This window comes from Brachyhypopomus gauderio, chromosome 9 (assembly GCF_052324685.1).
Source record: "Brachyhypopomus gauderio isolate BG-103 chromosome 9, BGAUD_0.2, whole genome shotgun sequence".
Taxonomy (NCBI): domain Eukaryota; kingdom Metazoa; phylum Chordata; class Actinopteri; order Gymnotiformes; family Hypopomidae; genus Brachyhypopomus; species Brachyhypopomus gauderio.
In genome coordinates this window covers 20,034,223-20,059,549 of record NC_135219.1, presented here as the reverse complement: position 1 = coordinate 20,059,549, position 25,327 = coordinate 20,034,223, and the positions used below count along the sequence as shown (strand labels likewise).

The 25,327-nt window shown below is 47.5% G+C and overlaps 1 protein-coding gene across 4 annotated transcripts in view; it reads right to left on the bottom strand.

Annotated features, from left to right (window-relative positions):
• Positions 1-1,421: 1,421 nt before the first annotated feature.
• tiam2b (TIAM Rac1 associated GEF 2b) overlaps positions 1,422-25,327 on the bottom strand; it is a 33,857-nt gene continuing 9,951 nt past the window's right edge. Inside the window, exons 2-26 of one of the 4 annotated variants that reach the window (XM_077017797.1) lie at positions 18,923-19,145; positions 17,651-18,748; positions 16,573-17,032; positions 16,255-16,427; positions 15,297-15,521; positions 14,388-14,573; positions 14,018-14,164; positions 12,352-12,411; positions 11,557-11,727; positions 11,167-11,271; positions 10,938-11,016; positions 10,660-10,749; positions 10,195-10,419; positions 9,085-9,170; positions 7,333-7,512; positions 6,970-7,038; positions 6,747-6,872; positions 6,493-6,601; positions 6,168-6,347; positions 5,828-5,946; positions 5,580-5,688; positions 3,330-3,388; positions 3,117-3,207; positions 2,869-2,956; positions 1,422-2,753 (exon numbers count right to left, since the gene is read on the bottom strand). In XM_077017797.1, coding sequence (XP_076873912.1) covers positions 2,210-2,753; positions 2,869-2,956; positions 3,117-3,207; positions 3,330-3,388; positions 5,580-5,688; positions 5,828-5,946; positions 6,168-6,347; positions 6,493-6,601; positions 6,747-6,872; positions 6,970-7,038; positions 7,333-7,512; positions 9,085-9,170; positions 10,195-10,419; positions 10,660-10,749; positions 10,938-11,016; positions 11,167-11,271; positions 11,557-11,727; positions 12,352-12,411; positions 14,018-14,164; positions 14,388-14,573; positions 15,297-15,521; positions 16,255-16,427; positions 16,573-17,032; positions 17,651-18,748 — 4,779 coding nt within the window. In that variant the 5' untranslated portion in view covers positions 18,923-19,145 and the 3' untranslated portion in view covers positions 1,422-2,209. The remainder of the gene's footprint in view (positions 2,754-2,868; positions 2,957-3,116; positions 3,208-3,329; positions 3,389-5,579; positions 5,689-5,827; positions 5,947-6,167; positions 6,348-6,492; positions 6,602-6,746; positions 6,873-6,969; positions 7,039-7,332; positions 7,513-9,084; positions 9,171-10,194; positions 10,420-10,659; positions 10,750-10,937; positions 11,017-11,166; positions 11,272-11,556; positions 11,728-12,351; positions 12,412-14,017; positions 14,165-14,387; positions 14,574-15,296; positions 15,522-16,254; positions 16,428-16,572; positions 17,033-17,650; positions 18,749-18,922; positions 19,146-25,327) is intronic. The other 3 variants (XM_077017800.1, XM_077017801.1, XM_077017802.1) reach the window with 3 other exon arrangements.

The window sequence follows — 25,327 nt, the reverse complement described above, 5'->3', positions numbered from 1 at the left end:
AGCCCTGAATCCTACCGGTGGGTGAGTGAGTGAGAGCTCCCACTTTGACCACCATGAAGATGTTTCTCTGCAGCGGTAAAAGTTAATATTTTCCTCTGAGAGATGATGGACCTGCTCTGGTCTTGTTTTGAAGAAAATTGCCAGCACCATGGTTTTGTCAAATGAGAGACAGTGATATATAGTAACACATGCAAAACACAACTCAAGTTCAGCAAAAGAACTTAAATATAACTATTGAATGAATTTTATGTTTTGACTTATTTTGGAGTACTTGAAAACAGGTATTTGAAGTTTGAAATCAGGTTGTTGGCTTTACGCATAGAATTTCTTCGACTACAGTTGTTTTATTGAACAATCTGCTTTCTAACTTGTGAGAAAAGCCAGAATTGGAAAAGGACACCAGAACAGCTGTACAGACCTGAATGGACTACTCCAGCTTCCGTAGTAAAACTCAGAACTCATCCCCACTGTGTGCGTGAAACGCACCAGCGTGCACCCAAAGCATGTCCACGAGACACCGCCGTGCGTAGTCCTGGTTGTGCCCCGGTATCCTATCATCAAAACCCGAAGCCGGATCGTCTCCTCCCAGGTTCCTGCTCGGATATGTTGGACGTGTCCGGATCCACGGCTCGGTGCGCGCTCTGGGGGTTAGGCTGAGGGCGGGGGGAGAGTGGAGCAGGGTAAAAGCTCGGAGAGCGTGCGAGCGTGTCTCCTCGCTGATGCGCTCGGAGAGAGCCTCTTCCCGCCGGGTTCATTCCCCTCCTCTGACTGCCTGGGTGGACAGGGGCGCAGGGCTGGAGACACATTCACCATTCATGTGAGTGATGTGGGCTGGCTTTGCACACCTCCACGCACGTTACTGTGGCAACAGGAGAACCGCTAGCTTGTCATCACTCTAGACTGTGTTTTTTTTTCTTTTGCTTGTTCTAGTGACATCTCCATCCACAGGTCGTACTGGTAAAATACTGGGACATCACTCGTCTTCGATTCTTCCTCAAGAGACTGAGGTTTTGTATAGAAAACATTCCCTCCCCGCCAGCACCCCAGTGGATGTCATATATTCCTCCTTTCCTCTGATTGAAAAGGTGATGGGACATATTATACGGAGAGCTGCTACCAAAGCCCACAACCTACACCATCACGATTACCATCGCCCACTACACTCCTGAACAAAGCGAGAGCCCCAGAAAAGAGAGGTCACTATGACTCATGTGGTCTCTATCTCTTTCTCTCCCTCTCTCTCCCTCCCTCTCTCTCCATATACAATGTACTCTGTGCAAAAAGCAACCTTTGCTGATGTGAGAACCAGTAAGTTTCTGAGCCTGGAGATACAGTAAAAAAGTATGAATTATTCTGACAGGACTCATTCTACAGGATATATTACTGCATCATTGCAAAATTACACCCAATTTACAAAGCAGAACAGTAGAAGAGAGATTTTATTAAATATTACAATAGAAGCTTATTTTTTACAAAAGGTCAAGAGCTCTCAAGTAGGGAATATACATCTTACAAATAAATTACATAACACTACAAAAGACAATATTTTAGGAGGTACTTTAAATACAGTAAATTGCAGTAAAGCACAAAGGAATGCATTTTGATATTTTTTACCCAAGGTATGTGTGTTTTCTTCATCAATCACCAAACATACTGTAACACTGAAAAACTACACACATCACATAAAAAATACATTTATAATTTAGAAAATATTTCAATCTTAGAATTTTCTTATTCAAGTAAAAAAAAAAAATTCAAACATTTGTTATCCACACATTCATTAAATTAAGCTGTTCCAGGACTAAGAAGCCTTGGTCAGAGAGCAGTAGATGCATATAGCCACAGAATCCACGATAAGCTTGGCTTGCTCACGCTACGTGCATTAGCTTAGAGAAGGCAGCCTGCACCTGCAGTGCTCAGGAGTGCAAGGCAGTGACTCCAACCAGCCTGCACACTACAGTGGATGTGTATGTTATGTCTTTGGGTTCCATCTGTGCTAATGTCAAAGGCCGAGACTTAAGGTAGGTTAAGGTCAGCCGGGGGTGTTCTCAGAAAGCAAAGCCACCGGTCCCTCCACAGCAAAAGCTCCAGGGATTCATTAATTAACACAATGTTGTTTATATATATGTTCCGCTGGACAAAAGCGAATGCTGTAACAGTTCATTCAACACTGTAGGTGTTACGTCGGCGCCGATCCATTTTGGTGTGTCTATAGAGTGGGGACAGTGGCTTTCTGGAAGCCCATGACCGTGTCGTAGAAGCTGTCCTCGGTCATCACCGAGGTCAGGCTTTGTACGCTGTAGTCCCTGACCAGCAGGGAGTTGAGGTCCACCCTGGTGGAGTCCTTGAGCAGGGTGATCCGACCGGCCTGCAGGTCACTGGACGCCTCCTCGGCGAAGCTGAGCCTCTGGAGCTGGGCCTCCAGGGAGCTGGTGAGGGAGCCCAGCCTGGCCCTCTTGCTCAGGTTGGAGATCTTGTTTCCAGGAGCGCCATGCGGGTGGCTGGGGAGCGTGGGCTCAGAACGCGTGTCTCCAGCGAGGAGCCCGCCCTCATTTAGAGGTCTGCTTGGAAGTGCGTCGGCCTGCGGGTGCAGCCTCTCGATCCAGGAGCCGGTCCGGATCGCTGAAGCATGGCTCCTCCTGGGGAAGGTGAGGTTGTCTCTGAACGCCTTCTCGGGTGGAGGGTTCCTTCTGGCGTTCTCCCTCAGGAGTGAGCGGATGGCCTTCACTGCCTTGGCCTTGTTCTCCAGACTACTGCATATAAGAGACAATAATAGGAAGTGGATGAGGTTCTCACATGGCCACATGTTCTACTCCATCTTGGCATCGGTTGATGCCTGGTGCAGGTTATAGATAAAAACTATTTTACCTGCTGCAGAGCTGGAAAACTGTCTCTGGTCTTCCTTCCACCTCGGACTTTGTGTGAACTATTTCCCACAGACAAGGGTTCTCAGATCCTGTAAATAAGAGGGACATAGGAAATACCTGAGCAGACGTTCAAGTAGGCCTTAGAAGGTGGAGACAGGCATGGGTGCTACAGCAGAGCAATCTCAACACAAATGTTTATGCGCTGTTCAAAAAGTTCCACTACAGCAAAGAGCTGGATAAACGCAATACCTGCCGAGTTCCCAGGTCGGACCTGTAGACATGAGGAAGGAATGAGCCAGCGGAATTTGAAAGGATCCAGGTCACCAGAACGGGATGGAGTCTGCAACAGGGGACAACACAGCAGAAACATTCAGATTAGACCTTATACACAACATACTACAACCACTTTCCAGTTTTAAAACTCAGAATAAATAGTGTTTACTGACCACCACTCACACTCACCATTCTTTTCTTCAGCTTGCTACTATCACGGTACACCAAAATAATAGCTCTTTTGAAGACTGTGGTAAAAAAAAAAAAGATGTTATTACAAACATTATATTATTACAAATATCATAATACTTCATATGTTTATATTTAAGTTGCTTTAAGATAACATTTAAATTGCTTTAAAGTGTTATTCCTCAGTGTCACAGATATGAATATTGAAAATTCATATGTTGAAAATTATGTTTGGGTTGTTTTTTAAAATATTTTGTAGTCTCCAGAGATATGTAGTCATATCTCTCCTGATCCTAATACTACTATAATACGACTATTCCTTATAGTCTATAACTACCCAAAATACAAATGACGATTTTCACAATATAGCAATCAGAAATTCTCTGCTGGCCTCCACGTTACCCTGAAGAGTGTGAGGTCACTAATTTAAACTCACAGAAGAGTGTGAGGTCATTAATTTAAACTCACTGAAGAGTGTGAGGTCACTAATGTAAACTCACTGAAGAGTGTGAGGTCACAGTCATATTTGAACAGTAACAGTGTGAGGTCACTGTGTCATATATTACTGAAGAGTGTGAGGTCACCAAGTTATGCTCACTGAAGAGTGTGAGGTCACTATGTCATATTTACTGCAGAGTGTGAGATCACCAAGTTATGCTCACTGAAGAGTGTGAGGTTACTATGTCATATTTACGGAAGAGTGTGAAGTCAATCATATTTACTGGTGTGTGAGGTCACTATGTCATATCAATTGAAGATTGTGAGGTCACCAAGTTATGTTCACTGAAGAGTGTGAGGTCACTGTCATATTTACTGAAGAGTGTGAGGTCACTATGTCATATCAATTGAAAATTGTGAGGTCACTAAGTTATACTCACTGAAGAGTGTGAGGTCACTATGTCATATTTACTGTAGAGTGTGAGGTCAACCATATTTACTGGTGTGTGAGGTCACTACGTCATATCAATTGAAGATTGTGAGGTCACTAAGTTATACTCACTGAAGAGTGTAAGGTCACTAAGTTATTTTAATTGAAGACTGTGCTGTCACTGTCATATTTACTGAAGAGTGTGAGGTCACTAACTTATACTCACTGAAGAGTGTGAGGTCAATCATATTTACTGGTGTGTGAGGTCACTATGTCATATCAATTGAATATTGTGAGGTCACCAAGTTATACTCACTGAAGAGTGTGAGGTCACTATGTCATATTTACTGAAGAGTGTGAGGTCGCCTAGTTATATTCACTGAAGGATGTGAGGTCAATCATATTTTCTGGTGTGTGAGGTCACTACGTCATATCAATTGAAGATTGTAAGGTCACTAAGTTATACTCACTGAAGAGTGTAAGGTCACTAAGTTGTTTTAATTGAAGACTGTGATGTCACTGTCGTATTTACTGAAGAGTGTGAGGTCACCTAGTTATATTCACTGAAGAGTGTGAGGTCACTAACTTATACTCACTGAAGAGTGTGAGGTCAATCATATTTACTGCTGTGTGAGGTCACTATGTCATATCAATTGAAGATTGTGAGGTCACCAAGTTATACTCACGGAAGAGTGTGAGGTCACTATGTCATATTTACTGAAGAGTGTGAGGTCGCCTAGTTATATTCACTGAAGAGTGTGAGGTCACCAAGTTATACTCACTGAAGAGTGTGAGGTCACTAAGTTATACTCACTGAAGAGTGTGAGGTCACTAAGTTATACTCACTGAAGAGTGTGAGGTCACTAAGTCATATTTACTGAAGAGTGTGAGGTCACAAAGTTATACTCACTGAAGAGTGTGAGGTCACTAAGTTATACTCACTGAAGAGTGTAAGGTCACTAAGTTGTTTTAATTGAAGACTGTGATGTCACTGTCGTATTTACTGAAGAGTGTGAGGTCACCTAGTTATATTCACTGAAGAGTGTGAGGTCACTAACTTATACTCACCGAAGAGTGTGAGGTCAATCATATTTACTGCTGTGTGAGGTCACTATGTCATATCAATTGAAGATTGTGAGGTCACCAAGTTATACTCACGGAAGAGTGTGAGGTCACTATGTCATATTTACTGAAGAGTGTGAGGTCGCCTAGTTATATTCACTGAAGAGTGTGAGGTCACCAAGTTATACTCACTGAAGAGTGTGAGGTCACTAAGTCATATTTACTGAAGAGTGTGAGGTCACAAAGTTATACTCACTGAAGAGTGTGAGGTCACTAAGTTATACTCACTGAAGAGTGTGAGGTCACTAAGTTATACTCACTGAAGAGTGTGAGGTCAGGCTCTTTCCTCATGCGGCCCAAAGAGGTCATGGGGTTCAGCCAGAGAGCGGAGCTATGGATGAGGAACTCCCCCATGGAGATCTCTGTAACCTGAAAAACATATACATCACAGTCATAAAGCTTTCAGCTAATACATCATCTGTTCAAATAATAAATAAACTGGAGTCAAACTTATACTACTTATGGTACATACGTGCAAGTCTCTTTGTTCCAGATCATCCAGACTCACCTCCTTCTCTGCGCTGCTCTGCTCCGCCACCAGCTGGTCAAACACCGTGCCGTAGTCTTCATATATCTTCTGCATCTCGTTGATGTGGCTGGCCACCTTCTCCATGGCCCGGAGTGCTTCTGCAACAGGAAGGCCAGAAGCAGAGTCAACATCCTGCCAGCTACTGCGCATAATAAATCACCACCAACCATCACACACAGTGCAAACAAATTACATTTCCTTTGTCTGGCCAACTGTCACATGGTCTTATTTCATGTGTGTATACAAAAGAAAAAGCCCCAGCTTCTGTCATTTGATAACCTCCAGTGTCTGAGAGGCTCAAGGGTGTTGGTCAAAGCACCTGTGAGATGGCTGTGTTCCTGGCTCTCAGGGTCGGTCAGGGACACCAGCTCCTTCAGCAGGAGAGGGTATCTGAGCACTCTCTGCACAGGTTTAATGAGGTAGGACTCCAGTGTGAAGGAGTGTTGCTTCGTGGGGTTCCTAGCTTCCAGGAACTCTTTGAAAGCTCTGTCCGTCTTTGCTGCAATCGTGATCACCGCAGCACAAAGATTAATATGAAGATCAGCTATGCAAAACAGAATGTTGCTTATCTTATGTAATTCCACTTATGTGAGTCTGCATTCGAAATAGGTCAGTGCAGGAGATCTTTGACTGAGCTTGTTTACCTCGTTCTAGAACTTTCTGGACTTTAATGTGATTGGCACAGAAGCCACTGTAGAGTTTAAAATGATCAGCATAATACAGAAAAGATCCACCCAGTGAGAAAAGCATTTTCTGGAAAAAAGAAACAGTAATGATGTAATGTGTAAAAAACCAGCAAACAGACAAAATTAACCAAATTTAAATAGATGCAGGAGTTACATCACATAAAAATGTGAGTGTGAATGTATGCCTATTTAAAGTTCATAAACTGAATTACCTTCAGTTGTTCTTGAGTCTCAAGTATGCTGAAATCCAGAGGTGAGGTGGTCCTCTCCTCCAGGGTCTGCAGGAAAACTCTCTGGAAGTCCAGCATCTCTGGAAGGCTGCCAAACAGAGACTCCATCTAGTGGGGAAAGGAGATCATTGCAGTTATTTCTTTAGTCTTTATCTTTACACGAGCCAGTGAGGAGGCAGGGATCTGTGGGACAGCTGTCACTCACCTCTCCAAGGCTAAGAAATGTTTCTCTCTCTAATGGTTTTAGGTAAATCTCAAACAGACAGCCCAGGTCCTGTCAAAAATAAAAAGACACAGATGTTTAAGTGTTGTACAATATGTTAATTTAGAGCACTGTATATAAAACTAAAAAGAACAAATCTATAATACTTCTACATTACTACCATATTAATAAGAGGAATATTAGTGTGCTTCATTTGTCAATTGCTGCTTATTAAGATGAAGTCATAGCTGATGCTGTTATAGAACTGAGGTACACAGAACCCAGCACAGCATTAACAACTGTGGAAAACAGCAGATCACCAAATGCAGTATTTTTAGGCAGCCAAAACATGGTCTGTCATCATACCTTCACATAGGACTTCTCAGTGTCCACAAGCTCCTGAATGACCTTCCATAGTCTTTCCGAGACGGACATGTGGCGAGGGCTGCGCCTGGCCGGGGCGCTGTCAGTGCAGTAAGGGTTCCTTTGGCCGTCTGTCGGGGGCCCTTGTTCGTCTGGGTACAGAGTGCTTGGTGTCTCCACGCTCTGTAGAGGAGGAGGAGGAGGAGGAGAAGGCCTTCTTCATTAAGCACCTGTGCTGTTTAGGACACCCCCACTGATCAGTACCGATGGTGCCAGATTGTGCCAACATTACACAGCTTAAATCCCCAGCATTCAATTCACACTAAGTGCTGAATTTAGACCTATGGTGTGGAATCAGTACTTTTAAGTGCTGAGTTAAGAAATTATGCGTGGAATTAACACCTACAGGACTGAAGCAGTAGTGTAGAACTATCCCCATAGTGCTGAATTAACACTAACAGTGCAGAATAAAGACTTACTGTGTCTAACTGAAGTCCAAACGGACACAGTAACACAGTACACAGTATCTAGCATGATCAAAACAATTACCAGAGGCAACATATGCTACACACAGACAAACGTTAAAAAGATTTCAGCCCAGCACTATTATTATTATAATCACCACGCAGTAGAACCTCTACGTTCAAACAAACGTCCACGTCTGCTAGCGGGTAGCTGCTAAATACGTCCCCGTCCAGAGACGTGACTGAAGCCCACCATGCATTGTGAGCGGTTGGTACTGCGCAGTCGTTTGGATAAACAGCCACAGCACCAGAATTAGGAAGCGAGTCGGTTTACGAGTGAGGTTTGGCACTCGGCACCCAGAGAATGGGAATGAGCTACTGCAGCCTTATCTCACGGAAACACACGCTTCACCTACTCTGCCCTGTGTAAACGGTGACGGACTGGGGGGAGATTTCTGGCCATTTGTCATCGTAATCAGTTCTGCCACACAAGAATAAAAAGCTGACAAATTGATAAATCCCCCAGAGAGGTAATTATGCGCCGCTGATCTCACCGCTATGAATATAAAAAGCTCGAAAAGGCAGAAAGATGCGGAATATACATGAGCCTAACGTTTTTAAAACAACTCCTTTAAATAACTCATTACCACTTGAAAAAAGCATTGTTAGGGAGGATCAAAATAAATTCTAGGGAACTCTGGAGTGCATGTGTTTGGATTTCTGAACGTTTGATTTCTGCAGCATGGTCTTTTGAAGAGAGAGTCACACTAATACCCACACATGGGCACACATCTTCACATTAAAAGAAGCCAGCTACCTACTTACACCAGCAACTATACATGCAAGACTACATAACAGTGCTGGCCCATACAAGCCCCGAAAACGGTCCAAGCAGAACCAGGTCATCAGATGCCTGCAAACATTCCACACTCCACTCCTCCAGGCAGTCCTAGCAGGTTGTCTCCATGAAGCTTTTTTTCAATCTCAAACTAAACAGGTCCTAAAAATGCTTTTGAAAAATCCCTCCAAATTTAAACAGTAATGCATAAACATGAGCATTTGTCTTCAAATATAAAAAGTCAAGTCAGTATTTTATTATCTAAAGGTATCAAACATAAAATGAACAAGTCTGGAATTTCCCTTTCGCTAGCTTCACCTTCCACATGACCTTCTGACCCCAGCACACACACCATCCACATGACCTTCTGACCCCACCACACACACCTTCCACACGACCCCCTCACTCCCAAGGTGAGTCACCACAGAGGCGTCTCCCAGTCTTTGAGCGTACCTTTCTGCGGTGGCCCACATTCCCGCATTCCCCTCCAGGCAATGACACCTGTGGATCTCCAGGAACCTCCAGGAACGGAGACACGTCTGAGGGAGAGACAAGGTGGTGGAGAAAGTTTGGAAGGGTTGGTTGGTGTTAAGCATGGGGTGGAAACTATGGTACAATGAGCGGTTAGCAGAGAGGAGATTCAGAATCACAGCACGCTCTGGGGCAGGAGCATAACTGCACTTGACAGGGGTAAACCAGCATTGATTAAATCTCAATAATGATCTTGTGTGTAGAGGCAGTGAATTCCCTCAAGACTCTGCAAAGGAAAATTAACTATGTCTCCAGTAAGACTGACTAAACCACTTTAACATGGCTGTAGTTTTTAAGTGTAGCACATAAACACTTTCCAAAGGTGGGAGGGTTCTTCACTTAATTAGAAAATGTGAGAACAAACTATTTAATAATTTATTTAATAATATTTTACGGACATACATACTAATAAACAGGCTCGGAAACACAATTATGATTAAATGTAACTCAGTACAGGTTTCTGTAAATAAGTGCTGATATCTGCACTATTGCATCATTGTTATGTCAGTCATCCTCATGTTCTAGTAAGACGTAAGTGTTTACCTCAGCATTATGGATCTGTTCATAAAGGAAAATGTAGTCCTTCGATCAAAATTTATTAACAACATCTACAACTTATTGATGATTTTATTACATTTATTAATTTAAGACTCTCTAGAAGAGACCGGAGGGTCGTGGGTTCGACCGGCCTAGGGCTGCCCACCACTCTGGGCACGTGTGCACCACAGCCCCCTAGTGATCACTAGTGTGTGTGTATGTGTGTGTGTGTGTGTGTGTGTGTGTGTGTGTGTGTGTGTGTGTGTGTGTGTGTGTGAGTTAACTGTACAGATGAGTAAATGCGGAGGACAAATTTTGATTGAGGTGAAAATCACAATTGACAAATATGGCACATTTACATTTTTATTTTACATTTTAGATAAGAAAAGTGTGTGCTGTTTACTACTGCTTGACATCTAAGGATACTATGGTTGAAAGGTTCAATATCTTATACTGTAGATTTTGGTGTGTCTAAAACAGCTTTTGAAGTCCTACCTGAAGGGCCCGATTCTGAGCATGGGCTTTGTTCGGATGGCGGGGGTGGACAGTAGGGGGTGCTGGAACTGCATTCTGGCCAGATGCTGCCCTGCTTGTTGGGTTCCTGGCGCTGAACAACCAGCTGGAGTCTCTGCTGGTTGAAGGATGTCTGCATATGGCCCAGGTCCAGAGTGGCCACGCTCAGTCCATTCACAGCCAGGATCTCATCTCCCTCCTGCAGTCCTGCACACAGCAACACAGCCAGCTCATACAACCAATCAAGAGACCAGAATCCAAACCCACATGCTTAATAAATCAAACCTCACAACCACTTTATCTGACCAGGGTGATCTGGCGTGCATCGGCATATAATGAATTGTGAATGATCTTCATTACATAGCAAAGTAAATGTCTTCATTTTCCTTTAATGTCGATAGAAATGTAAGCATCCTCAGAGCACACTGGATTACTGAGATGAATTACCCTTGATGAAAGCCAGGCTCCCAGAATGCACCTCACTGACATAAATGTGACTTCTCCTGACGCCGTCCACGTGGCCCGTCACGGAGAACCCTACACAACACACACATAGTTTTCCATAGTCTGCCATATTTTATTTAAGTCAACTGCTAATTATGATCCGGTCAGACCAGAGCTGAATCCAGTAACATTGTTTGGACTTTCAGGACTGGAATTGATGAACTGTTCATTTTTGTTAACCCTACAGCAAATTCATGCAGTACACACATACTGCATCTCACCGAAATCGACGTCTGGGCCGGGTCGGGACATGTTTAAGGTGAACAGGTTCAGAGGGCAAACCTGGAGCTCGTCATACACCTGTGTGTGGGAGACGCAAACACAACATGGAACAACACTCAGAAACCACTTTGCAGTTGTGGTCTACGGTCCAGTAAAGCACTCGGTAGGGTACATAAAGCACTCAGTAGGGTACATAAAGCACTCGGTAGGGCACATTTATAATCTCACCAGTTCTCGCAGTAAGAGAGTGGGCGCTGGAGTACTGGTCTCCACCTCCGCAGCTGAGCATCTCTTCACGTTCAGGCAGTGGAGGGCCGGGTCCAGCCGCCGCTCCTGTAGCACCACACGGGGACAGAGGCCACGGTTCAGCCAAGACACCACACTTCACCGCACAGTGTTTTCAGAGCCCGGTTGTCAACCAGGCTCTGTTAATAGTTATCAAAGAGTAACAGCTAACGAGGGGGAGGATTCATCAGCTTTAAACTGGCTCTTTCATTTCTGCTGCTTTGACGAGGTCGGCACAAACCTCAGTTAAGCTGGGTGGAGGATAAATGGGGGGGTTTTCCAGACGTTTTCCCGAACGCTGGTAAGTTTTGTGGGGGAAGGGTAATGGGTTACCTTGCAGGCCAAAGAGAGGATGTCGGCCACCAGGAAATCCTGCTTCACAGGAATCCTCACCGCCTCGTCGTCAGGCATGTACACGGTCAGCAGGCTCTCTGTGCCGCAGTCCCAGGAATGACCTCCGGGTGGTGCTGTAGGATGCGGTTTGCCAAAACTGTCCAGTCTCTGCTGGAAACAAGACAAAGATGAAAGTGATTTCTGTAACCGCATTTACTGAATCAAAACACGTCCCGTGAAAAAAGCTACTAGAAGTTATTGCCAAAAAAACCCAAAACAAACAACAACAAAAAAAAGTGGCCAATGCAAATGCAACAAGTCGTATTATCCTAACTGGATCCCCATGGGAACTCTCCACTGAGTTGGGGATTCGCTGACAATAGAACAGTGATGACATGAAGCCCCTCCCCCACCTCCATGCAAGGTCCTCTCGGGCCGTCTGCCTGTTTGTGAAGTATAGTGTCAACAGAGCAGCAGGCTGTATGGACAGCTGTGTAAGCCCAGGCTCTCGAGGACAGAAGCCACCCCCCCCCAGCCTTAGAAACCCACCCCTCTTCACCCCTACAGAGGATTAGTGAGGGTCAGGAGCGCCTGTCCAACAATGGGGCCGGCACCTGGGTCCGGCACAAAGAACACACGGAGGAAACTGGCCTCCATCTGCCAGAGAAAGTTTCCCATGCAGGAAGCTGGTGCAGCTGCATGGTGAAGCAGGAGACAGCGGAGATGTCGCTGTGGAGTAACGTGTGGAGTATCGTGTAGAGTAACGTGTGGAGTATCGTGTAGAGTAACGTGTACCTCAGAGCAACTCTGAGTAGACGGATGGCCGAGAATTCCGGGGGGGTGTCCCTCGAATATCTGTGGCAGGAAACACAGATGTAAACACAAGCGCGCGCACAAAACACACACGCAGACACGCACAAGAATGCGTTCACGGTAACGTCCGTGCTCAAAAAAGCGGCACGATTTCTATATTTGCGTCTAATTAGAAACCACATACCCGAGTCAGCCACTTAGATACTATTCCGATCCCGGACTGGAACAGAGATGGCCTCTGAGGTTTGGTAGAACACGATCAAAGGTCTGAGTGACACTGTAATTACAGCTCAATGCGGGCAGGCTAATGCGGTAGCCTTCATCAGCACACTGGGCGAATGCCACTGGCTCCCCCAGACGCCTGTCTGTCCCTCCCCCCAGACGCCTGTCTGGAGCAGACGTTCACAGCGCCGTGAGGAGAGACCCACTGTTGCTCTAACACACAGCTCTAATACACCATTAAACCAATAAGGACAAATTCACTGTCTGCAGGGCATCACTGACACCAGCTCACTTCAAGGCATCACAACCTCCACAATCTTCGCTAACTTTTGCTTATCTCATGGCCCAGGCCTCCTACAGAACAAAAGCTCTTTTCCAGTCTCCTTCATCTAGAGGTGGACGGAGAGATTTCCACAAATCTTTCTCTCTCCGTTTCTCTTACTCTCCATCTTGCAGTAATTAGTTGCATGTGGATTATGGTATGGCCCCGTCGGAGGGGTCCGCCATTAGGGCTCGTTTGGTTGAGATTAGGCTCCTCCGGGGGGCATTACCAGCCTGACGGATCAAGGCGGTCGACTCTGATCGCATTCCAGTCAGGGAGCGAAATCGTGTGTGTGAGGGGTTGTGCTGAGGCCCACTGTACGGCAGTCCTGGGACACCGGGGGGCCTGTAGCACCCTGGGGATTTACACTCTTGTTTATAGACAGGGTCTTTCTGACAAAAATGCATGGCCTTAATCATTCTCTTAAGAAGCAAAAAAAAAACACATTAACAAAAAACACATGGTTTGTAACTAATAATGAAGAAATTAAAGATATTCAATCTATAAGATGCTCTCCGCCCTTAGCGGTTTGAGGGGAACCCCCTCCCCCGGACAGGAACGCCACACAGCTGCAAGTAACTACCCAGTGCTGCCCAGTCCCTGCGCCCCCATACACACATGGCCGACGGCTTAGCAATTAGCCAGATGAAAAGATTATGGGGAGAAATTATGAGCATTCCAGGAAGTGGCGTTTTTCAGCACATTTAAAAGGTAGGGCACTCTGTTTCAAACAGAGGGGCTTTAGAAACGTGTCTCTGGGTGAGGGGTTATGCAGCCTCACAGAGAGCGCTGTTTATACAGGTGAGAAGACGTGAAGGCCAAACAATGCCCAGAGCTGTTCTGCTGTAAAGAGGCAGCGATGCTGACGTTATAAATGTTCTCATACTTCCAATATAACTTTATTGTGCTTCTCAATATGATATTAATGTTCATTTTAAATAAAATGTCATTGAATTTAGTCAGTACTGCCCAAAGCCAAAAAATACACTCAGCAGCGATGCGGTAAAGAAACATGGAAAGCGTGAGTACACTAAAAAACAAACGAAAACATCTGAGGAATCTGAGGTGTCAGCGTCCATGTTTGTGTAGACTTTCCTGTCATACCTGGGACAGAGACGGTCTCTTTTCACCGTCGTGTTTGCTCAAACTGTCCAGACCCTTCTGTGAGGAGAAGATTCCCTGCCTGGCTCTCGTCCCTCGAGGCTGGGTACACCAGCGTCTCTTCAGGGAGACCTCCGCCCGAGTGCACATCTGTGTACGTACACACACACACACACACACACACACACACACACACACACACACACACACACACACACACACACACACACACACCACTTTAAAATCACACTTTTCGAACACTTAGAACATACGCCTCTCGACTGTCTCGAGGGAGTATTATGCTGTGTAGATTGTGGATTCAATAAGCTTGCACGTTTAAGCCAGTGAGCAGTGTGTGAGCTTTTCCCCTCACCAGGGCGTGGAAAGACGAGACAGAAAAAATTCCCAGACGGCTAAGCGCCATCTTGGACCGGCGTCCGGCGACAGCCAGTAGGCCTTTGGGGTTGGGCGTCTCGCTGCCTTGCAGACTGGCCAGGTAGCAGCGTGTGCGGAACAGCTCCACGTTGAACTTCTCCAGGTTCTGCTCCCACTGCTGGATCTGCACAAGGTGGGCGAGAACAATCACCTCATTAAAGAGTCCCCCCCCCGCTGTCTCACCACGGCCACGCTGCCGGGACACACGCTCGTGATGAACACACCCGCCCGCTCTGTGCGTGTGCGCCATAAATCAGGGTCATTCATCCACATTGATGGTCTGTTCCATATCCCACTGTGCTTCATCCGGACGATTAAGAAGCTTAAAAACTTAACATTGCTTTCCAGCTGCCTGGGTCTCCGAAGGGCAATTTTAAGGGCGATTTGTTATAAATAGCTTAATTTTTGGTGCTAATTGAGCTGTTAGTTAGCAGGATTTAGTGGCTCCCTTGGCCACTTTGATACCCTCATCCCACTTCAGTTCACCTTAGTTTAGCCATGTAAAAACAGCCTGGCCATGTTCCCATAGGTTATGTCACTGGATTCAGCTTCCTTAATAAACTCCATCGGTGGGAGAAACAGGAGAAGTTATACAGCCAGGTCTTTCTCACTGCATGACATAACACCTCTTGTACCTCCACATGTTCAACACTACTGCTTGGAGTTCATAAATGGGCTGTACTGTTCAAAAATTGCTCACACATTCATATATCAATACACGTCAAAACATATTCACCACCCTGATAACATCAAAGTTTAGTCTGCCAAAACATGCTCTGTATACCCCTCCAACCCCAAATACACTAGTCCATTGTCCCCAGCTGAAGTAAAAGTGGTGACCGCCCACCTGGCTCTCGACCGCCTTCCTGTTCTTCTGGTCGCTGATGACAGACAGCTGCAGCTCGGCCATCTTCTTCATCTTGCCGTCCATGTCGATCTTCTGCAGCAGGGCTCTGCTCTGGTTCCTCAGCAGGCGTACCGTGTCCTCCCGGCCCTGACGCTTGGCTATGTGGGACGCGCAGGCCGAGTGGATGGCCGTCACCCAGTTCTCCACGTCCGTCTGGTTCGCGGCCTGCGGGTGGAGGCGTGGGTGGGGTGGGGGGGTGGGGTGGGGGGGTTTAGCGAGTTGAGTTATGGATGACCCGCTGAGTTACGGTTGTCCTCCGTGGGGCTCCATGGAAACACCCTGGGTTATAACAAATCTGGTTTTTATGGCTATATATGGAGGCAGCAATCATGCGATTTATTTATGGTGAATCTAATATAAGAGAATCAGCTGCCTGTCAGAGCTGAAAGTGGCAGGTTTAGCAAGAAGCGTAGAGATATCACTTCACACGCTTACACGGAGGCTTACTCCTGTTCACACTGAAAAACCGGGGCCTTACAGTAGACAATAAACTAACTCATCCTGCGTGTGTAACCCATCCCGCTGAGATGTGCACAGCCAAATTCTCATTAGCGTGCTCAGTTTACCAAGATGTAATTATGACACGGTCGATGGGGGAGGGTGATGTTGACCAACGTAGTCATTATGAGCTAGAGCGAAAACAAATAAAGTTCTGAAAAAAAAAACAAACTATAAAAATATTCTGAAGCACAATGAAGCGGTTTCTGAATATACCATTGAATTATACCATCAGAATAATGCGCAGCATTGAAATAATTCATACTGTTTTGTGACTGAAAAAAAAACTCATGTCATAACAAGCACCATGGTTTGAACACTGGGTTTATATCTTGCTTGAGACAGAAGTCAAGTGTTTATCACTGTAGTGTTAAAAATCTGATGTTTATTGGATCCAGACCTGAAACAGGTAGACGTCTCCAAAAGCGTTGCTCAAACAGAAGACATTTTCCTTCTTTGGGTGTTCAGGGACAGCCTGCACGATGCTGTCCTCCGCCAGCAGGGCGTAGCGTGGGGCGGGCTCCTGCTCCAGGCAAGCCTTCCCATTGGCCTCGCTCAACAGCAACATGCATCCTATTGGACAGTGGCACAAAAGTGACCGCCCAGATGTCACGGCACCGCCTCCAACTTTAATACGAACTCGGAAAGAATGATGTGTGAACAGCTGAGATGGGTGGAGCTCTGCAGAGAGGTGGAGCTCTAGGTGGAGCTCTATTACCTTTGAGCGTGACCCAGTACTGCCTCCACCTGCGTCGTGCCACCACCTCCAGCTTGCGGTTCTTATGGAGGCTGATGAGGGGCTTGAAGGCCAGCCACCCCGCCCTGCGCACCACCCCTTGCTCCTTCTCAAACAACAAGTCCATCTGCTCCAGGGAGCCCAGGGAGCCGCTACTGCTCTCGCCGAGCTCCACGTCGCCCTCCCAGGCCTGGAGGGCGTCGGCCGCGCCTCCTCTGGCCCCGCCTCCTCCGGCGCCGCCCGCCTCCAGCTCCTGCATGAAGTTCTCGTAGATGTTCTGCCCGACGTTGGCACTCGGGCCTTGTAGGACGTGCTGGTCGGTCAAGGAGCAGGACAATTGTGCCTGGCTGGGGGCGAGAGGACACCACGGGCTGCCGGGGTCCCCCGCCAGGACGTCCACCCCACTGGTGAAGGCCTCGGAGGCTTCCAGAGTGCCGGGGTCCTGAGAGACAGGGACACGCACGCAGAGACACGTCGTGAAACAAACACCGGAGTGTTAAAGAGACGAGTAAACGTTTAACACTCACATGCAGTACAAGGCCAGCACTACACTAACAGGCTTACACGTTCTGCTACTGGTTCAATATGACAAAAGGTGCAAACATAAAACATTGGTGCATAGTGACTTATAAATGTAAAAACAAAAGCCAGAAAAAAAACTCATGACTGTAAATGTCAATATTGTCTGTATTATATAATTCAAGACCTCCTGGACCTCCACAAAAAGCAAATTACGTAACTCTAATAAAACTCCGGGAAGTGTAACTGCCCTGGGGAAATTTGCTTGAAATTAATCTTGTGGCTTCAGAAAAGCAATACACACCCACCCAAAAGAGTCAGTACGTGCCAAAATCACACACAGACGTGACTCATTCGGTACGTCGATCTGATAATGTTCACACGGGCGTGCAGGCAGCAACTGTGTTACGCGCCACGATCCAAAAGTGCAGGCTGTGCTTTCAGTTTTCCCTTACCTGCCCCGCTAGGCTCCTTCCCCTACCTGCCCCACTAGGCCCCTCCCCCCTCTCACCTGCCCCATGAGGCCCCTCCCCCCTCTCACCTGCAACCTCCGCTTTTTCCTGCTCAGACTGCCCGTCCAGTCGCTGAGGCGACGGATGCGGCTCTTGAGCGATCCTTTCCTGGTGTCGCCGTCGGGGGCGGACTTTCTGCAGGGCAGGGTGAAGGAGGAGAAAGCCGGCACGTCCGGGACGTCCTCCTGGGAGCCAGCGCTCGGGGTGTGGAAGTTTGGGTGAGCATCCTGGCTCTGAGCTGCAGGGAAGATGTCGTGGGTTGGGAAAGGCTTGGGCCGGGTAAAGGAGCTCGGGTCAAAGTCCTTGTGCTCGGCTGGGAACAGCACAGAGTCACCGATGCCGCTGTCTTCGTCGGCCGTCCCGGCCGTGTTGTAGCTGTTGGTGCTGCGATCGTTTCCGGTGCACCGGGTGGAGCTCGGCCCCGCCCGGCAGAAGAGCCGGCCCTCCAGAGGAGGCGGAGATCCGCTCATGTCCTCGGTGCGGGTGGAGGAGAGCGTGGTGTAGCCGCTGCTGTCGTCCGAAGGCCGGAGGGGGGTGAAGACGCTGTCCGAGAGCTCCATGCTGGGGCCCCACGGGGAATCGTACCAGGAGGCCTCAGAGCTGAGCGAGCTGCCCTTGCTGTCCCGCAGCGTGGAGTCCGAAGGTCCCGCGGCACAGCCGGCCTCCAGGTCTCGCCTGCCGGTCGTGAACTCCACCCTCAGGCTGCCGTCTCCGCTGAAGAGCACCTTGGGACTGCTCCTGTTCTGAGGGGCCTCAGAGGGGGAGCTCTGCACAACAGGAGAAGGTCCACCGCCCTCGTCCCGCCGGCCGTACCCGGCAAAGCAGCCGCTCGCCTGGGCGCCTCGTGCCTCGCGGCACCTCTCGCCGTCCTGAAGGCCGTCAGGACGCTGCTTGTTGCCAACGTACTCGCAGTGGCAGGAGACGTAGGGCTGGCTGCTTCTCTGCTGGGACAGGCCATTTCGTGACAGGCAGCGGTTCTTGTAGGCCGGCGCACCACCGGCGCTCCTCCACCAGGTGTGGGGCGAGAGGACGGATTCTCCGGAGGCGTGCAGCTTCAGCGAACACGCCCGCCGCTTGCCTGCGAGAGGGAAGCTGTTGTGCTGGCTCTCCGCGTTTCCCATTCTCATCTAGGACCAGCAGAACGACAACATTCATCAGCGCTACAGAGCGGAAACTGATCCAGATGGGATTCACACACACACACACACACACGCACACGCGCACACACACACACACACACACACACTTTGATGTTTTCAAAGTACATAACACACAAAAAATGTAACACAAGCCTCTTTTACCAGCTATATTATCAGTCCTCAGGACAATCCAGACTCGTTCTTCATATTCTGTACTGATATATTCGTCCTCTTTAGAATGATCCTCCACTCCTTGCGGTTCCCTGTAGACCTACACCTCGCTGCTCCTGTGTGCCTCTGTGGAGTTATGATGGATCTTCTTTCTCTCTTGTACACACACTCTCTCTCTCTCTTTCCCAGCTGCTCTGTGCTCTCGTTTGCTCATCTGTGGGAAAAAAGGGAGGGGGGAGCATCAGAAACAGCTCTTGTGTGTGTGTGTGTGTGTGTGTGTGTGTGCTGTGCGGCGAGAACCCCCCATTCCAAACTGAAACAGCCCCACCGATTTCCAGTGGCTGTTGCTCGATCCCCGACAGACGCAGTGCTGCACAAGGACAGACTTTATTCTGTCCCTCGTCTTCAGGCTTTTTTCTGTCCCTCATGTCCAGACTTTATTCTGTCCCTCATGTCCAGGTGTCTATAACTGGAATAGCTTCAAGGTAGCCACATGAAACTCTCATGAAAACATTTGATATTGTTTTTTTTTCTCCTTTTCCTAAGGGGCTGTTATTTGTGACTGGAAAGAGGACTTTTATCCTTCGTTTATCATAAGAGTCCTTCTATCCTAATCAGGCCAGTCTGATTATGTAAAAAAAATAATTTTTGGTGGGGGAGGTGTCGGATCAGCTGCGGCTAAGCACATCATCACCCATCCTGCCTTACGTTCAAACCACACCACCCATTCGTGACCTTTGACATCGGGGGTGAGCCCTCTTGAAAGGACACGTCCAGAGCTGAATGCAGCCGCCACGAACACACTGCGGAGACGCCGGAGGGCTCGGTGGAAGCCCATTGGCTCCAGGCGAGCTGAATGGAGCAGGGGGGGGCGGAGCCGAAAGCCGGGAGTGCGCCGCGATGAATACAAGCACCTTTTCAGAAGACGGCTGCACGGAAGCGGCCAATGAGGCGGGCCGGGTTTCAGACGTGGGGTCGCAGAAGGCGGGCGGAGAGCATTATGGGACGGCTGGTCCTTCACTCTCCGGCGAGACCGTATGAATGCCGTGAATGGCAGCGTTTCACCCTGTGGGTCTTTTTGTGCGTGCGGCCTCCACTGGCCATCTGCTGGCCCACAGAGGAGTTCTGTCACCTCTGACCCCCCCAATCTCAGAGCTTCCTGAACACCATATTGCACTGGAATTCAGAAGCAGTGAAATGAGAACGGATCCCATCTGACGGGTCAAATGCACTTGTTGAACTTCCTTCTTATTTGTGTGCATAGGAATTCCATCTGTCCTTGACATTTATTGACTTTAATACCAAGACCATCAGTAGCATATGCATGTTATAACATATCAAGTCCAAGAGAGGCCCACAGACTTAACTGTGTTTTTCTTGACATACTGTATTTGAGAAAATTGATAAATCCACCAATTAAATAGTTGACAGAGTTTTATCTTGGAACGAGATTTTCCATAAGCTCTTAAATATTCCTTTTTATAGTATGTATGGAAAGATCCAGAAGGAAAAGATAAAATATCAGTTAGTAGCAGCAGAAACAAATTGCTGTAATTTTACTGGCACTCGGGGAGAGATTAAAATAGTAGTGCATCTGCTCAAGGCTGCAGAGTGGAAAAGGTAGAAGATATAAAGACAGGAAAACACACACACACACACACACACACACACACACACACACACACACCCCAAAAATTATCTCCACTCATAGGGTGTGTGTACTCACACAAGCACACACGTGCAGACAGTGCATGATAATGAGCTTGGGCAGGCGTGAAAAGTGAGCCAATAGTGAGTGTATGTTTGTCCTGGGCAGCGGTGGTCAGAGCTCTGAGTAAGGCATTTTTGGTGGTGGTGGGGGCGGCAGCTGTGGTTATGGCAGCACATCGCCTGGGAAACGTCATGACTAGGCCCCTTGTTTGGAGCAGCATACCACAACTTCCAGCTCCTGAGGCTAACTGCCGCTCCACCGCCCGCGTCTGGAGTAGGGCGGAGGGAGAGGGGGTGGGGGTGGGGGAGGGGGGGGCAGGAACAATGGAGAGAGGTTGTTGCTGGGACCCAGTGTCGAGGTGTGATCACATGACTGAAGTGGAGGTTTAGAGGTTGGAGGCAAAATTTTAGTATAGTCCGCCAAGCAAACGCCGCCCGTGCCTGTGGCGGTGCCGTTTGCTATTGGCTACCGGTCTGTCTAGCTGAAAGCTGTAAGTTGTGATGTGATGGAACTGAAGGAGGAGGGGGAAGCTGCCATATACGGTTGACACTAGCCAGCCCAACGGCTCAGCTAACCTCAACAGCGCTGGAGTCAGCAGGGCACATCCAGTTTCCAATAAACATTTTCTCCTACCGCGGGTTGGTGGTGGGATGGAATCATGTTAAATGGCGCCAACGACAGAGCGCACGGGCTACGCGTCTCAGATGAGTTACACGGTGTCCTGTGAGGCCGAACTTCTTCGGAGTCGACGTGGTTGACATTAGAGCAGATTTGTTGTAGTTGCCGTTGGTTTTGAAAGAAACGTCATTTAATATAAGGAAAAGATTAAAAGGGTTGTACAGTGAGGCCCACATGACACAGTGAGCTCAAATATCGATGGCGAAAAAGAAAAAGAGATGAAGACCCAAACGCAGGTCAGGAGGACTACCGACTACCAACACTGTTCAGTCCTGCAGCGTATCGCGACAGGAAAGCCGTCATGTGCGTCACAGGACAATCCGGAGAGGAAGGAAGGAGCTTCTCAGCTGGAGTGGCCAGCTCTGGCTCACAGGAAGAACCGGGGGGGGGGGGGGGGGAGTGAAGAGCACACTGGGAGTTCTGGTTTTCCAGCCTGGGGGAGGAGCCTCTGTGCTCAGAACCGCTGCTTCCCATGGGAATGGGGAGAGAGGTTGTGATAAGGCAGGTCTGGAGTCAGTGGAACAGCGGCAGGGCACAGGAAGCTGAGCCGGACCCCGTTTCCTCCCGATGCCTGAGAGGAGGCCTTATGGCCCGCTTTAGGCAGACGGGTGGAGTCTGGCTTTCTCCAGGTGGGGGGGGGGGCAGAGCAGTCCTGGGTGTGTCCACACAGCTGCTTCCCCGCAGCACCATGAACTTTTCCATCCCGTCCTCTGTAAACATGACCACACGAGCACCTTGAAAGGACTTTCTGTTCCTCTTTGTAACCAGTATACAAAAAAACTTGCTCTACAATTGATGGCAGTACGCCTGTCTAAGAATAAGGTGTGCACCCTCTCCAAGGTGCCCGGACACTGGCTACTCGAGCACTGTTATGTCAGATCTTGATTAAATCTTCACTCAGCTCCATTTATTCATCATCAAACATAAACAAACCTGCTGTAATGACCAATGGGTCACTTGGGTAGAGGTCATGGAAGGCAGCACAATATGCCTTCCGTGATTAAACTCAATAAAGTCTATCATTATTCCCACCTCTAACTGTATGTTTTTTATCTGGTTTGGGGTCAAACCTTAAAAGATGGAGATTATTGAGTTAGTGTATTGAATTACTACAAGCATTTGAGAAATTCTGTTTTTAACAGAAACCAATCAAACTTAATACAGTACTGGAAATACCAGAGACCCTGAACTTAAGGGTTTTGATCACAAGGGTATTTGTGATTCAGCACCTTGTTAGCCATTTGCTATTATAGCCCTTGAAACATTTCTCCCTCCTCAGCAAAAAAGACAATCTAATTTCCTGTTTCCTTTCTCCCTCAGGAGAGAGTGAGCGGAAGGCACAGTGCCAGTGAGAGTGTCTGGCACGGCCTGGGTTGTGTCGTCCGCAGATACCACACCGGCCCTCAGCACTCACCCGTCTCTGTCAACCCAGATAAAAGCCCAGGCGAGGGGCTCTTTCGTCAGGGTCACAGGGCAGCACCACGGTGTGCGGTGCTCTCAGCCTGCAGAGGGTTGTCGTGCGTCCCTCTGGTGGGGCCTCGTGCTGGGCACGTGAATGCAAACGCAGAGTAAAGAGGAGACACGAAGACTTTGACTCTATCTGTGTTAGAAAAAAAGCTATTAAAAGACTAAGAAACTATAGCAGTGAAATATTTCCACCCAAAATCTGTATAATTGGTAGCCGTGGTCTGCAGGTACACCCACACACATCTGCTGGCCCCTAAGGGCCAGAATACTGTGGTCATTGCTAAGCCTGTGCTAACAAACCAAAACCACTTACAAATTTCACATATATACTTACACACACACAAAACCAGACACAATAGTTCACTATGCCAAGCACTAAGTTAACGTTAAAAAATAATTATTTTGTGAGATTGCATTTGCCTTTCTAAAAGACCATGCTTACATTTACTGTGGGTATTAATGTAGGAAGCACAGTTAATGCCAATCCCAAAGGTCAGCTGGTTATACATAGTACAGAAGGAATGAATGATCTTAAATGTGAACTGTGCAATCGACTTTATAAAAATATAAATGCACCCCGCCAAAAACAGCCAGACCACATCCACCAATTGTGCGAGGCATGTTGATAGTGCAGTGGAGAACCCAGCCTAGAGCATAAACAGAAGCACTCCAGCATGGAGACCATGGACCTGGAAATGATCTCAGTGTGAGAGAAGAGAGAGGCACGTCTGTGTTTTTTGTGCTTGATCAGCTATGAATAACACCCCTGACACTGAGAAGACAAAAGCAAACCGTCTGGCTGAAAGAGAACCCAGTGTGTACAAACCCAGATAGGGAGTTCTGCCGACATACTGTTTAGGCAAGAACCAGATAAATCTCAGTATCCCTCCCTGCCTCCCTTTCTCTCACTCTCCATCTCTCTCTCTCTCTCTCTCTCTCTCTCTCTCTCTCTGAAACACAGAAGTAAACACGAACTTGGTCATTCGTTGGTCTTAATTTTGCCCTTCCATTTGTTATTAACCAATCAGATGAGGACATGTTGCTAACAATTCTGACACAGGATCCAAAGAATTGAACCTGTCTCCTCTTGACTGTCAAACTCTTCAGAAAAATGGCATTGGGTCACCATTTTATAAGACAAAGTTCTGTCAATCCTCTGCCAAGATATGGCAGAGGATAATGAATGTGGTCTTTTGACAGCACAAACTGGGCAATCTCCAAAACTTTGACATTATCAATACATGCCAGAAAGAGGACTACCCATCCCTCTCTCTCTCTCTCTCTCTCTCTCTCTCTCTCTCTCTCTCTCTCTCTCTCTCTTTCTGTTTGGCACATTGACTTGGTGTGCAACAGGAAGACGTAAGGTTGTGGAGTCCGTAGGCACGCCCAGGCTCACCACTGTGCGCCCATGCAGTTTCAACCTGAAGTTGCACGCTCTTCTTTCCCTAGAGCGTGTTCAGAGGGCCATGTTAGCAGGACAGACACAGACCCGGACACAGCCTCGCCACTCTTACGTAACCACTACTGGAAAAAAAACTTGAGTCCCACAAAAACTGATCTTACCAGGAGGAACTGAAGGGCCATGTTTCTTACGCAACACTTGGAGAGGAACACATGCACAGGACCACATGGAGAAACAGTCATGGAGAAAGCAGCCAGAGGCAGCGCTGCCCAGTGCTTTATTATGCTGCTCAGTTCATAAAGAACCTGCGATCTTTATTGCACCATCTTGTTTTCAGAGCCCTGAAAGTAAAAACTGTATGTCTGAGTTGGGCGGTGTCCTTGTACAGGTAAAGTAGAGTTAATCATGAGGGATTTCAAGGATAGCAGCTTACCCTTCACTACATAAAACCTGCTCTCCTACAGACCCAGACTCAGCACTGTCTAGTGCTACCATATTAGTGCACAAATACACAGAAATGCCTGCGCGCACGCACACACACACACACACACACACACACACACACACACACACACACACACACACACACTGTTTAAATTGGCTCTTACAAGAGGTCATCTAAGAGATGAAGTAATCCCTCAGGGGAAAACACTGAGAAAATTCAACACAGGATGTTTGTGTGCGTGCGTGCGTGTGTGTGTGTGTGTGTGTGCACCAAACCTATGACGTTTAATATATGTATGCTTTTAATACACTTCTTACTGTCTGTTGATGAAAGAGAGGAACACATGTCTCTCTCTTCTGGGAACAACGGAGTATTAAATTGGCAAAACGGAGAACTATCTGCAATTAAATGCAGCTGTGGCACAAGGCCTGTCATTATCCAAGGGGAATGCCTGGGGTGGAAAACAAGGATGATGTTATTAAGAGGTTATTGTGAAAAAAAGCTTGTGTTAAGAATGGTTAATTTTACTGTAATCGTCACTGTGAAAGCAGCAGGAAGATGTTCCCAACTGCGCCTAACCAACTAAACCAAACTGCAGGGATTGGCACCAAAGGCTTCACTCTGTGGCAGACCTCTCCAGACCCGCTGAACAAAGCCAGCAATTAAAATGGCGTCAACTTTCCAACTTATTGC